This window comes from Xyrauchen texanus, chromosome 40, assembly GCF_025860055.1.
Source record: "Xyrauchen texanus isolate HMW12.3.18 chromosome 40, RBS_HiC_50CHRs, whole genome shotgun sequence".
NCBI classification, from domain to species: Eukaryota; Metazoa; Chordata; class Actinopteri; order Cypriniformes; family Catostomidae; genus Xyrauchen; species Xyrauchen texanus.
In genome coordinates, this window is record NC_068315.1 from 27,654,440 (window position 1) to 27,667,072 (window position 12,633).

Here is a 12,633-nt window from a genome sequence, read left to right on the forward strand (position 1 = left end):
GGGAAAGCCTCAATGACTGCATACAATGTGTCATGTTTAATGTTTTGCCACTAGGGGCAGTGTCACCTAAGCAAAGGTTTAGCAGGCAGGGTGTGTAAGGATTCCCTCTTTACAGTCTTACATAATATTAGTACTCAACAATGACAAAAGCACATGCAATATAAATAGTGAAGGGTTCCTCTGGTAGATGTAGTAACTTTGCTACACAGAATTTTATACTTTTTCCTTTAATAATAAAATTATTAATTTTAATAATATTATTACATTAACTTTCAGAGTAAATTATTTTAGCCTCATAGTACATCACAGGCACTACCTGAGTAGTTTTTCTTATATTGTAAATGGCATAAGCTGGCAGGCCATATCATATATTGTACAGTAATAATTAAGTATCTGATATGGTACTTAATTATGCTATACTTTAATTGCTGTGTTGGAAACGATGTGCTCCTGAAATATTGCAACTATTTAAAGGAATTGTTCACTCCTAAATGAAAAATATACAATGTGCTCACCCCCCTAGATGTGTATGACTGTCATCTGCAGAGCAAACGAAAAATGTTCAGCTCTGTAGGTCCATACAAGGCAAGTAAATAGTGCCCAGAAATGTTAAGGTCCAAAAAGCACATAAAGACTACATAAAAGTAATCCATACGACTCCAGCGGTATAATCAATGTCTTCAGAAGAGATATGATAGTTGTGGGTGAGAAACAGATCAATAATTAAGTCCCTTTTTTACCATATATTCTCCTCCCTGCTTTGTAGGTGCCGATGCACGAAGATTGTGAATCGCAATGTGGAAGTGAAAGAATACATTTATCACAAAAAAGGACTTAAATATTTATCTGTTTTTGATTAAACTACTGGAGTCTTATGGATTACTTTAATGCTGCCTTTATGTGCTTTCTTGAGCTTCAAATTTCTGGCCACCATTCACTTGCCTTGTATGGACCTACAGAGCTGAGATATTTTCCTTAAGTCTTCATTTGTGTTCTATAGAAGAAAGAAAGTCATATACATCTGGGATGGCATGGTAGTAAATAAATTATGAGAGAATTTTCATTTTGGGGTGAACTAGCCCTTTAAATGGGTTTACTTTTTCCTGTGGTGCTACTGTATGTTCCACAAGCTGGTGTGGAGAAATGGTACAAGTCCCAAGGAAACCAGTAAGTAAAGCCGTTCACATAATTGGAGATCACGATTCGAAGGTTGCATTCTATGTGGTGAGATTTCATTTCTACTCCACTGATGGTTGGGTTTAGTGTTGGTGTTTGTGTCAGGGCGTATGGTCAATAAAATAAGCATTCCTGTTGATTTAATCACATAACAACAACCACCACGGTGGACATTTCAACCAGAAACTGGAGCACAAAGTGCTCATTCGATCAACAACACTTACAGTTTTGGCCACGGGAGGCAGTGGTTTGAATTTCGGTAAGCACAGACTGATAAGAACTTTCGACCGACAGAACTGTATATTCATCAAATTCACAGTGAGCCACAGTTGTTTACACTTTTCAGGGGAGTGGACACATGTATGGCTTATTTTTAGTTTTATGTTTACATAGAACAGCAATAGAAGGATGGAATTTTTGTCAACTCATTCTGCCCAAACCACATCACACTTCACTTTTCTCTGAAAGCTTTCAGCATTTGACTGGTTCATCCTGTTTCTGGGACTTGTGACGCTCTTTTTCTGTAGGAATTTCTTTCACAACATTCTCCTGCATGCACCAGTGACTCCACACCAAACAAATCCAAATGCTATATATAGAGTCGTCAGCTCAGTGCTGATAAACATTTATATAGCCTATTTGGTTAATTTTTGTTCATGTGAAATGTATTACTATTACATTTATAATAAAAAAAAAAAACATGGTACTCGCATATGTTTTGGACACATTGTTTTCACGGAAGGACTGTAGCCTATTTGTGGAGTACCATGTAAATGCCCAACACTTTATTCACAGCAGCGCCATCTTTGATTTTTGACGGGAATGACAACAAGGCCGTGAGGAATAGATTACAGGTGAAACTCGAAAAATTAGAATATCGTGCAAAAGTTCATTAATTTCAGTAATTCAACTTAAAAGGTGAAACTAATATATTATATAGACTCATTACAAGCAAAGTAAGATATTTCAAGCCTTTATTTGATATAATTTTGATGATTATGGCCTATAGCTTATGAAAACCCCAAATTCAGAATCTTAGAAAATTAGAATATTGTGAAAAGGTTCAGTATTGTAGGCTCAAAGTGTCACACTCTAATCAGCTAAACACCTGCAAAGGGTTCCTGAGTCTTTAAATGGTCTCTCAGTCTGGTTCAGTTGAATTCACAATCATGGGGAAGACTGCTGACCTGACAGTTGTGCAGAAAACCATCATTGACACCCTCCACAAGGAGGGAAAGCCTCAAAAGGTAATTGCAAAAGAAGTTGGATGTTCTCAAAGTGCTGTATCAAAGCACATTAATAGAAAGTTAAGTGGAAGGGAAAAGTGTGGAAGAAAAAGGTGCACAAGCAGCAGGGATGACCGTAGCCTGGAGAGGATTGTCAGGAAAAGGCCATTCAAATGTGTGGGGGAGCTTCACAAGGAGTGGACTGAGGCTGGAGTTACTGCATCAAGAGCCACCACACACAGACGGGTCCTGGACATGGGCTTCAAATGTCGTATTTCTCTTGTCAAGCCGCTCCTGAACAACAAACAACGTCAGAAGCCTCTTACCTGGGCTAAAGAAAAAAAGAACTGGTCTGTTGCTCAGTGGTCCAAAGTCCTCTTTTCTGATGAGAGCAAATTTTGCATCTCATTTGGAAACCAAGGTCCCAGAGTCTGAAGGAAGAATGGAGAGGCACACAATCCAAGATGCTTGAAGTCCAGTGTGAAGTTTCCACAGTCTGTGTTGGTTTGGGGAGCCATGTCATCGGCTGGTGTTGGTCCACTGTGCTTTATTAAGTCCAGAGTCAACGCAGCCGTCTACCGGGACATTTTAGAGCACTTCATGCTTCCTTCAGCAGACAAGCTTTATGGAGATGCTGACTTCATTTTCCAGCAGGACTTGGCACCTGCCCACACTGCCAAAAGTACCAAAACCTGGTTCAATGACCATGGTATTACTGTGCTTGATTGGCCAGCAAACTCGCCTGACCTGAACCCCATAGAATCTATGGGGCATTGCCAAGAGAAAGATGAGAGACATGAGACCAAACAATGCAGAAGAGCTGAAGGCCGCTATTGAAGCATCTTGGTCTTCCATAACACCTCAGCAGTGCCACAGGCTGATAGCATCCATGCCACGCCACATTGAGGCAGTAATTAATGCAAAAGGGGCCCAAACCAAGTACTGAGTACATATGCATGATTATACTTTTCAGAGGGCCGACATTTCTGTATTTAAAATCCTTTTTTTATTGATTTCATGTAATATTCTAATTTTCTGAGATTCTGAATTTGGGGTTTTCATAAGCTGTAAGCCATAATCATCAAAATTATATCAAATAAAGGCTTGAAATATTTTACTTTGCTTGTAATGAGTCTATATAATATATTAGTTTCACCTTTTAAGTTGAATTACTGAAATTAATGAACTTTTGCACGATATTCTAATTTTTCGAGTTTCACCTGTATATCTCTTCAACTGGACTGTACTGCAGTTTAAAGTGTTTTTGGATCATTCCGCAGAAAAAAATATTTTCAATTCATTAGACAAAAAAAACAATGGGATCTAGGAGCTTTATACCGTACATACAACTTTTTATTATTATTATTAGTTCACTTTGTTACACTTGTGTTCCTGGTAAAAAATGAACGTCCATTAGAAATTAATGGATTAGACTACAAACTACAAAAATATGAAGTGTTCAGGTGCATCCAGATCCTTTAGATGAGCACATATGTGAAAAATGTGACAAAAAGACACTTTTGTTTATCACATTTATGTGTGTCTGTGGGAATTTCATACACTAATACTCATTCTACCAATTGAGTCCTTTCCAACAATATCTAACACATGGCTATCTCATCTTTTTTATGGTTTCACCAACTCTGAATATAATTGTTGTGATAACAACTTTGCAATTAATGAGAATGAAACTATTCATATTTGTCAGCAAATTAACAGCATTATTTAATAATTGGTAGGATCTGCTCTGTGTATTGTAAAGTCCTGATTCTAAGATTTAAAATGACACATTTTGTTCAGAACAGTGGTTATTAATTTATTACATAATTATTTTATTAAAACAATTGTGCAGGGAGTGCCCCCCACTGGCCCAGTTTAAGCTCTGTTCAATAAATCATTCTGTCAATAAAAATATACTGTATCAATTTTTAAATATGCTAAAAAAAAAAAAATTAAATCATAATTACTAAAAAGGAAGTTGATAAAAAGATCTAATGCAATATCTTGTGATAATAAATGCATATGAGAGATTTATAAACCATCTTAGTCTGCTGGTCATTTTTGACCGGTAACCCAGAATGTGTACAAAACGAACACAAAACAAGGGTTAAATAGATGGTAAGTCTATCCCTCACAGCCTACACTCTACAGCGCTACGGTGAAAAAGGTCTATGCAGTTCAGTAGTACCATGGTATATATTAAAGTATCACAGTACTACAATCTCATTCCATTACTGGAATTATTGTCTGTCATTACTAGTACCACCACTGTACTTTTTTAAGTGTTACTCTTAAGTTTGAAATTTGAGTGCAACCAGTGTAACAAAACTGAACAAAGGCTTCGAATGAAATATTTTTACATTTAGCACTTAAGTTACTAATTTTGGGACTCCACCTAAATATGTGGTACCAAACCCCACTCCATACAATATTAAAAAGGGAAAGTGTTATTAGTCATTGACCTGGACCATGTTATCAGCCCAACAGTCAGTGTAAAGTAAAACCAAAAGAAAAGAATAGCACCATTGGCTGGTGAGTGAACCTAAACTTCCATGAAGTCATCAATTTGGTTTCTTTGAGCCAACACCATTATTCTGAAGTCTGTGGATAGAATGACTCCAAATATATCTTGAAATATGAATCTTAAGGCAAAGATAGCCTTCAATGAATCATGCTACAGGAAGTACTTCCCTTCAGTTTACAGTCCTCTGTCATCTTTGGCATGCCAATGGTCTACATTCAAGTTCTTCGTTGTTTCCCCTTTTTATATTTTCTTGTTCCTTTTTTCATTTTTTTTTTTTTCAGCACTTGACTATTCTGTTCTCATAGGGCAGTGGAGATACAGTGAAGCTTTGAAATGTGTTATTCTGTTGTAAAACACATTTTGTAAACACGCCTGTGTGTCTTAACACACCTCCTTCTGCTCGCAGCCACTCAAAGCCACACTCAAACCTGTCTAGCAACACAAACCTGGGCACATTTTTTTAACGTTGACTCTACAGTTCTGAAGTTTGGGACCGAGGTCTGCTGGATTAAGTGAGACAGAGAGATGATAATATTTGCTAATATGAATTATTCAAATACCCCACAGCTCAGAGGAGTCGAGGCATTATTCTGTTCATCTATGGTAAGTTTATTTTATCCTTGTTTCAATGATATTATCTAATGTTATTTATTATGTTGTGTATTTTAATCTAATGATTTATTTATTATTTATTATTTTTTCCCCAAATTTGTTTGAATTTGCGTGTCATTGTGTGTCACGTTAAATATTATCTGACTGCGGTTTCTGCAGTAACATGCACATTTTCCTGTGGACAAATAAGAATGAATCTAAAATATAAATCAAGGTTTATCTAATAATTTATATGCATCAAACTTTATATATTGTTTAAATATATGATTAACAGTTTAAGGACTTTAATCCTATAACATTAGAAGGATTCATATATTATAGGATTAAATTGAACCTTGGTTTAGTGTAAAATTATAACTGGGATCAAAATGATGGAGTTTGGTGCTTCTAAATTGTAAAATAAACCTTGATTAAAGTGTAAGATTAATCCTTAGTGGTGCAACCCACCCAGTGGCATAGCCAAGGGTGGGCCTGTGTATAATTCAGGAAAAGGCCCACCCCTTTAGAAAATTAGAGATTATTCTTTGACTTCAAATATAGATTTATAAAATTGTAAATACTTATTTCGGAAAATGTGAAAGAAATGTTTGAATGCACCACTTCTGTTTTGTTAAGAAAAATTTGGTGTAAACAAATTTGGGCGAAAACTTGGCCCATCCTTTTTTATTGAGGCACATCTAAAATAATTTCTTGGCTACGCCCTTGAACCCACAATATAAATGGAAAATTTGTATAAAACCAAACATGGCATTCCGTTGGAATGTTTTAGGTAGTAAATAGTACTGTGTAGTAACAGATTACATGTAACCTGGTTTATATATAAAGTACTTGAATTTAGATTACATTGCATTTTAAAATAATCCTAATCAGATTAGAGTTATTTTATGGATTATGTGATTACATATGGATTGCATTATAACAATTACAAGGGTTGTGGAACAACCTAGATCAGTTCAAATGTATTTTTGTGTTTCATGACCCGGTAAAAGCCTTTTTATTTCTCTCAGAAAAAGTTAAATAGTAAGTAAAAGACCAAAAAATCTCATAGTTTGATTCATTAAGTTTTCTTAAATTCATTTAAGCAACATTATGTAAAAATTGTTCCAGACCTGGGGGGGCCTGGATAGCTCAGTGGTGAAGACTCTGGCTACCACCCCTGGAGTTCGCTTGTTCGAATGCCCGTGTGTGCTGAGTGACTCCAGCCAGGTCTCCTAAGCAACCAAATTGACCCGGTTGCTAGGGAGAGTAGAGTCACATGGGGTAACCTCCTTGTGGTCGCTATATTGTGGTTCTTGCTCTCAGTTTGGCGTGTGGTGAGTTGTGCGTGGATGCGTTGGAGAATAGCATGAAGCCTCCACATGTCTCTTATGTCTCCGTGACAAAGCGCTCAACAATCCACAAGATGCGCCGGTTGACGGTCTCAGATGCAGAGGCAGGTGGGTTTCGTCCTCAGCCACCTGGATTGAGGCGAATCACTACGTGACCATAAGGACTTAAAAGCACATTGGGAATTGGGCATTCCAAATTGGGTGAAAAAGGTCGTCCCCCCCAACCGCATTAGATGGGATGTCCCGTATTTTGGACGAAATCCTCCCCTATTTTGAGGTGGCAAAATGCTCAAGCACCTCGTATTTGCATGGCGGAATGTTCACAACCCTACTGTAAACATAAAAGTGGCCCCATAACAATAGCCTAATTTTGCAACAGATCTGTGCATAAACCATGATGAACATAGGAATCATATGAAACTATTTATAATTGATCACCACCCTGAGCATACTGTCAAACCAGTTGCTGATGCATTATGTATTCTTGAATGTAATTGCAAGTGGTTTGGACACATTTTTCTTAACATAGAAGGCGTTCACTGCCTGTGGTCAATTCCATGGAGGTACAGCATACAAGGGCTGTACCCAAAAAAAAACATCCTGTCGGTTTACAATACAGTAATGAGAAGTGCTAGTTTTTCTGCTAGTTATGTGTTCATATGTATCACCACATTAATTAATAGGTTGTGGCAGGAATATCAAAAGCATTTAATATAAAAATGTCATGATCTGCTCTACTTATCATGTAATCGTTATTTTGCCACAAAGAAAACCGAGATTTGTACACAGCATGGTGTATGTTTCCCTAATTTGCGAGTTCATATTTCCCCTATTTTAGTCTCTCTTCTGTGTAGGTTGTTTTTGTGATAGTGCAGCGTTCCTCTGCAAAACTGCACACACTTCCTGTAGCTACTGTTGTGCAGCCGAGTGATCCGTCTCTTTTTCTTCTCATGGTTTTGCTGTATGTATTTTCTACCTTGTCATCTACGACTATATTTTTTCTTCACTTTGTCTTTCCACTTCCATGAAACCAGAATGCAGAATGTACTGTACTGGACTGCAATCATTTAAATATGTTCTGCTCTGAGACAGTTAATCCTCTAATCTTTCACGATGGGCCATCATGACTGCTTGACTTCTCTCACACTCTGTCTGACACACCTGTCTGTTGTTCCTCTGGTCTGGCTGCATTCCATTAAGTGCACATATTAAAGGGATAGTTCACCCAAAAATTAAAATTCTCTCATCATTTACTCGCCCTCATGCTTTCCCATATGTGTATGTATTTGTTTTTTTTTCTGCCAAACACAAAAGAAGATTTTTAGAAGCATATCTCAGCTCTGTAGGTCCTCACAATGCAAGTGAATGGTGGCCAGAACTTAAAAGCTCTCAAAGCACAAAAAGTCAGCATAAAAGTAATCCATAAGACTCCAGTGGTTAAATATATACCATCTGAAGCGCTAAAATAGGCATGGGAGAGAAACAGATCAATATTTAAGCCTTTGACCAGCCCCAACCAGTAGGTGGCAATATGCATGAAAAATGCAAATTACCAAAAAACAATGAAGAAGTACAGGTGCTGGTCATATAAATAGAATATCATCAAAAAGTTGATTTATTTAAATAATTCCATTCAAAAAGTGAAACTTGGATAATGTATACATTCATTCCACACAGACTGATATATTTCAAGTGTTCATTCCTTTTAATTTTGATGATTATAACTGACAACTAATGAAAAACCCCCAAATCAGTATCTCCGAAAATTAGAATATTGTGAAAAGGTTCAATATTGAAGACAACGGGTGCCACTCTCTAATCAGCTAATTAACTCAAAACACCTGCAAAGGCCTTTAAATGGTCTCTCAGTCTAGTTCTGTAGGCTACCCAATCATGGAGAAGACTGCTGACTTGACAGCTGTCCAAAAGACGACCATTGACACCTTGCACAAGGAGGGCAAGACACAAAAGGTCATTGCTAAAGAGGCTGGCTGTTCACAGAGCTCTGTGTCCAAGCACATTAATAGAGAGGTGAAGGGAAGGAAAAGATGTGGTAGAAAAAAGTGTACAAGCAATAGGGATAACCGCACCCTGGAGAGGATTGTGAAACAAAACCCATTCAAAAATGTGGGTGAGATTCACAAAGAGTGGACTGCAGCTGGAGTACCACGCACAGACGTATGCAAGACATGGGTTTCAGCTGTCGCATTCCTTGTGTCAAGCCACCCTTGAACAAGACACAGCGTCAGAAGCGTCTCGCCTGGGCTAAAGACAAAAAGGACTGGACTGCTGCCGAGTGGTCCAAAGTTATGTTCTCTGATGAAAGTAAATTTTGCATTTCCTTTGGAAATCAAGGTCCCAGAGTCTGGAGGATGAGAGGAGAGGCACAGAATCCACGTTGCTTGAAGTCCAGTGTAAAGTTTCCACAGTCAGTGATGGTTTGGGGTGCCATGTCATCTGCTGGTGTTGGTCCACTGTGTTTTCTGAGGTCCATGGTCAACGCAGCCGTCTACCAGGAAGTTTTAGAGCACTTCATGCTTCCTGCTGCTGACCAACTTTATGGAGATGCAGATTTAATTTTCCAACAGGACTTGGCACGTGCACACAGTGCCAAAGCTACCAGTACCTGGTTTAAGGACCATGGTATCCCTGTTCTTAATTGGCCAGCAAACTCGCCTGACCTTAACCCTATAGAAAATCTATGGGGCATTGTGAAGAGGAAGATACGATACGCCAGACCCAACAATGCAGAAGAGCTGAAGGCCACTATCAGAGCAACCTGGGCTCTCATAACATCCAAGCAGTGCCACAGACTGATCGACTCCATGCCACGCCGCATTGCTGCAGTAATTCAGGCAAAAGGAGCCCCAAATAAGTATTGATGTTGGCCAACATTTCTGAAAATCCTTTTTTTGTATTGGTCTTAAGTAATATTCTAATTTTCGGAGATACTGAATTTGGGATTTTCATTAGTTGTCAGTTTTAATTATCACAATTAAATGAAATAAACATTTGAAATATATCAGTCTGTATGTAATAAATGAATATAATATCCAAGTTTCACTTTTTGGATGGAATTACTGAAATAAATCAACTGTTTGATGATATTCTAATTATATGACCAGCACCTGTATGTAAAGTGTATATATATGGTTAAACATGACCTGAATATTGATCTGTCAATCAAGCTGAAATATTCTTCTAAAAATCTTTGTTTGTGTTCTGCAGAAGAGAGAAAGTCAAACACATCTGGGATGGCATTAGGGTGAGAAAATGATGAGAGAATTTTCATTTGTGGGTGAACTATCCCTTACAAATGCCCGCCTTATAAAAGTCCTGCCAATGTGCTTACAAACAGGGTATTTTCTCATGTTACTCCTAAGTGAATATAGGCTATAAAATAGCACCCTTATTATCGTAAATGTGCACTATAGTGACATTGATTCAATATACATTTGCTAATAAAAACCTGAAACTAAAGTGTGGTGCTTGGGCAGTGCAAAACTTGCCTCCATGATGCTAAGGTGTTCTGGGTGGTTGCCAGGGTGTTGCTATGCAGTTGCATAGGTGTCCTGAGTGGCTGTTAGCATGCTGCTATGTGGTTGCTAAGGTGGTTTGGGTGGTTGCTAGGGCTTTGCTAGGTAGTTTCTAAGATGTTCTGATTGATTAAAAGGTGGTTACTTACTGGCTCAAGTCAAAAGATCCCACTCAAAAGCTATAGTGTGAATTCAGCAACAGTAGGTTGAAAGTTCTGCTGCTGAAATTGCCCTAGCCCAAACCCCAACCCTAAACCTAACCATCAATGTAGTAAAACTACAATGCAACTTACAAATCGAGCTCACTATTGTTTTTGTATGCACAATCACTTCCTGGTTTCCAAGGGACCAGAACCCATGTCTCAGAGATTGCTAGCACAACAGGCTATTAGTAGGGCTAGAGGGAAATGTTTTCATACCTGAATTGATACAAAAATGTCTGATGGGGGATGACACTTGTAATTCAGCATCATGGGGTTGATTCAGGGTACATGAACTTTCGGAAGCAATATATACATTTCCTGTGTGATCATGCTGTGTCCTTGTAAGTCTATGGGATTTTTTTCAATCCATTTATTGTCCACCAACTCTAAGCAAGCTACATAATTTGAGGCATCATTCATGTCTGTAGGAGAATGGTTGAGCTTTAAATATAAGCAGAAGTAATAAGGATCTAAACTTCAGATAAGTTTAATAAAAAAAAAAATGTTCTTCTCTATCTTCAGATCTCATGATGACTACCGATATTTCTGAACCTTGATCTCCTGTCTGCTTCAAACATCTGCCACATAACAGGCTTGGGATCAGTTGATGTGGGCCAACATGTCATTTTCACAGCAGGTTCTGGTGAACTTTGAATTCAATTACACCACTAAAGAAGGTAGAACGGTGTCCATCAAACCCAACGAGCACTACATCCTAGTAGCCAAGACCAATGACAATTGGTGGCATGTTCGCCGGAATGAAACAGACGAGCCTTTTTACATCCCAGCAAAGTATGTGACAGAGCTTCCACCTGAGCACAATCAAACTCCATTGGACACTCCGGAGGAGTTTAGCGGACATGAATCCCTCCTGTCAAGCTCCGGGACAGCTTTTCCTTTTACACTCCCTGACACCCACACCTCTGCAAAGGTGAAGCTTAGACTCCCAGCCTCAATAAAAAAGGACACAGAGAAAGACGGTCATAGAATGTCAACTTACATTATTCCAAAGTATTTCTTTGAACCAAAGGTTTTGGAACCAAACCCCACACAGACTGAAGCAGAGGGCAGTCTTGCACCTGAACATGATAGCCATGACAAGACCCCCAACTCTGCTTCTCCAACTAATAGGGAAACACCACACACTATCTTACTGCCTCGTGTCCATACAATCAACACGCTATCCTCTGAGATGGAGACAAAATCAACCATGAACAAGAAAGAGACAACTGAGAGGCCTCAGGCGGACACAAAGAATCTGGATGAAGATATTCAGATGCTCATAAGAGCTGGGTGGAGTCCCGCAATATGGAACGTCACAGATGATGGCAAGATTTTGTATGAGAGTATAGATACTGTGAGGGAACCAGAATCCCCAAAAAACAAGGACAATCCAGCAGGGACTGTCCGGACACCAAATTCCACCACAGTCCCAACCCCAGTTACACCGGACAAATCCATGGTATGTAATACTTCATTCAATCCCTGCACAGGGTTCCCACAGTCATGGAAAACCTGGAAATATCGTGGAAATTTCTATTGTGAATATACAAATCTTTAGTTACTCACCATTTTTGTTGAGTTTGTTTATACTAAACTTGCTGATTTGTGCGAGTGTTATTTTAAAGGGTTAGTTCACCCAAAAAGGAAAATTCTCTCTTCATGTACTCACCCTCATGCCATCCCAGATGTGTGACTTTCTTTCATCTGCTGAACACAAATGAAGATTTTTAGAAGAATATTTCAGCTCTTTAGGCCCATAAAATGAAAGTGAATGGGTGCCAGAATTTTGAAGCTCCAAAATGCTCCAAAAGGGCAACATAAAATACTCCAGACAACTGGTGGTTTAACCCATATCTTCTGAAGCGATATGATAGGTGTGGGTGAGAAACAGATAAATATTTAATTCCTTTTTCCTTCACTTTCTCCTCCTTCTGTTTTTGGTGATTTACATTTTTCTGTGCATATCGCCCCTACTGTGCAGGGAGGAGACTTTATGATTAAAAATTACTTAAATATCAATCTGTT

The 12,633-nt window shown here is 38.4% G+C and overlaps 1 protein-coding gene across 1 annotated transcript in view; it reads left to right on the forward strand.

The window, feature by feature from the left end:
* The first annotated feature begins 5,327 nt into the window (after window positions 1–5,327).
* LOC127633771 (rho GTPase-activating protein 27-like) overlaps window positions 5,328–12,633 on the forward strand; it is a 58,487-nt gene continuing 51,181 nt past the window's right edge. Inside the window, exons 1-2 of the mRNA XM_052113069.1 lie at window positions 5,328–5,529; window positions 11,128–12,067. Coding sequence (XP_051969029.1) covers window positions 11,213–12,067 — 855 coding nt within the window. The 5' untranslated portion in view covers window positions 5,328–5,529; window positions 11,128–11,212. The remainder of the gene's footprint in view (window positions 5,530–11,127; window positions 12,068–12,633) is intronic.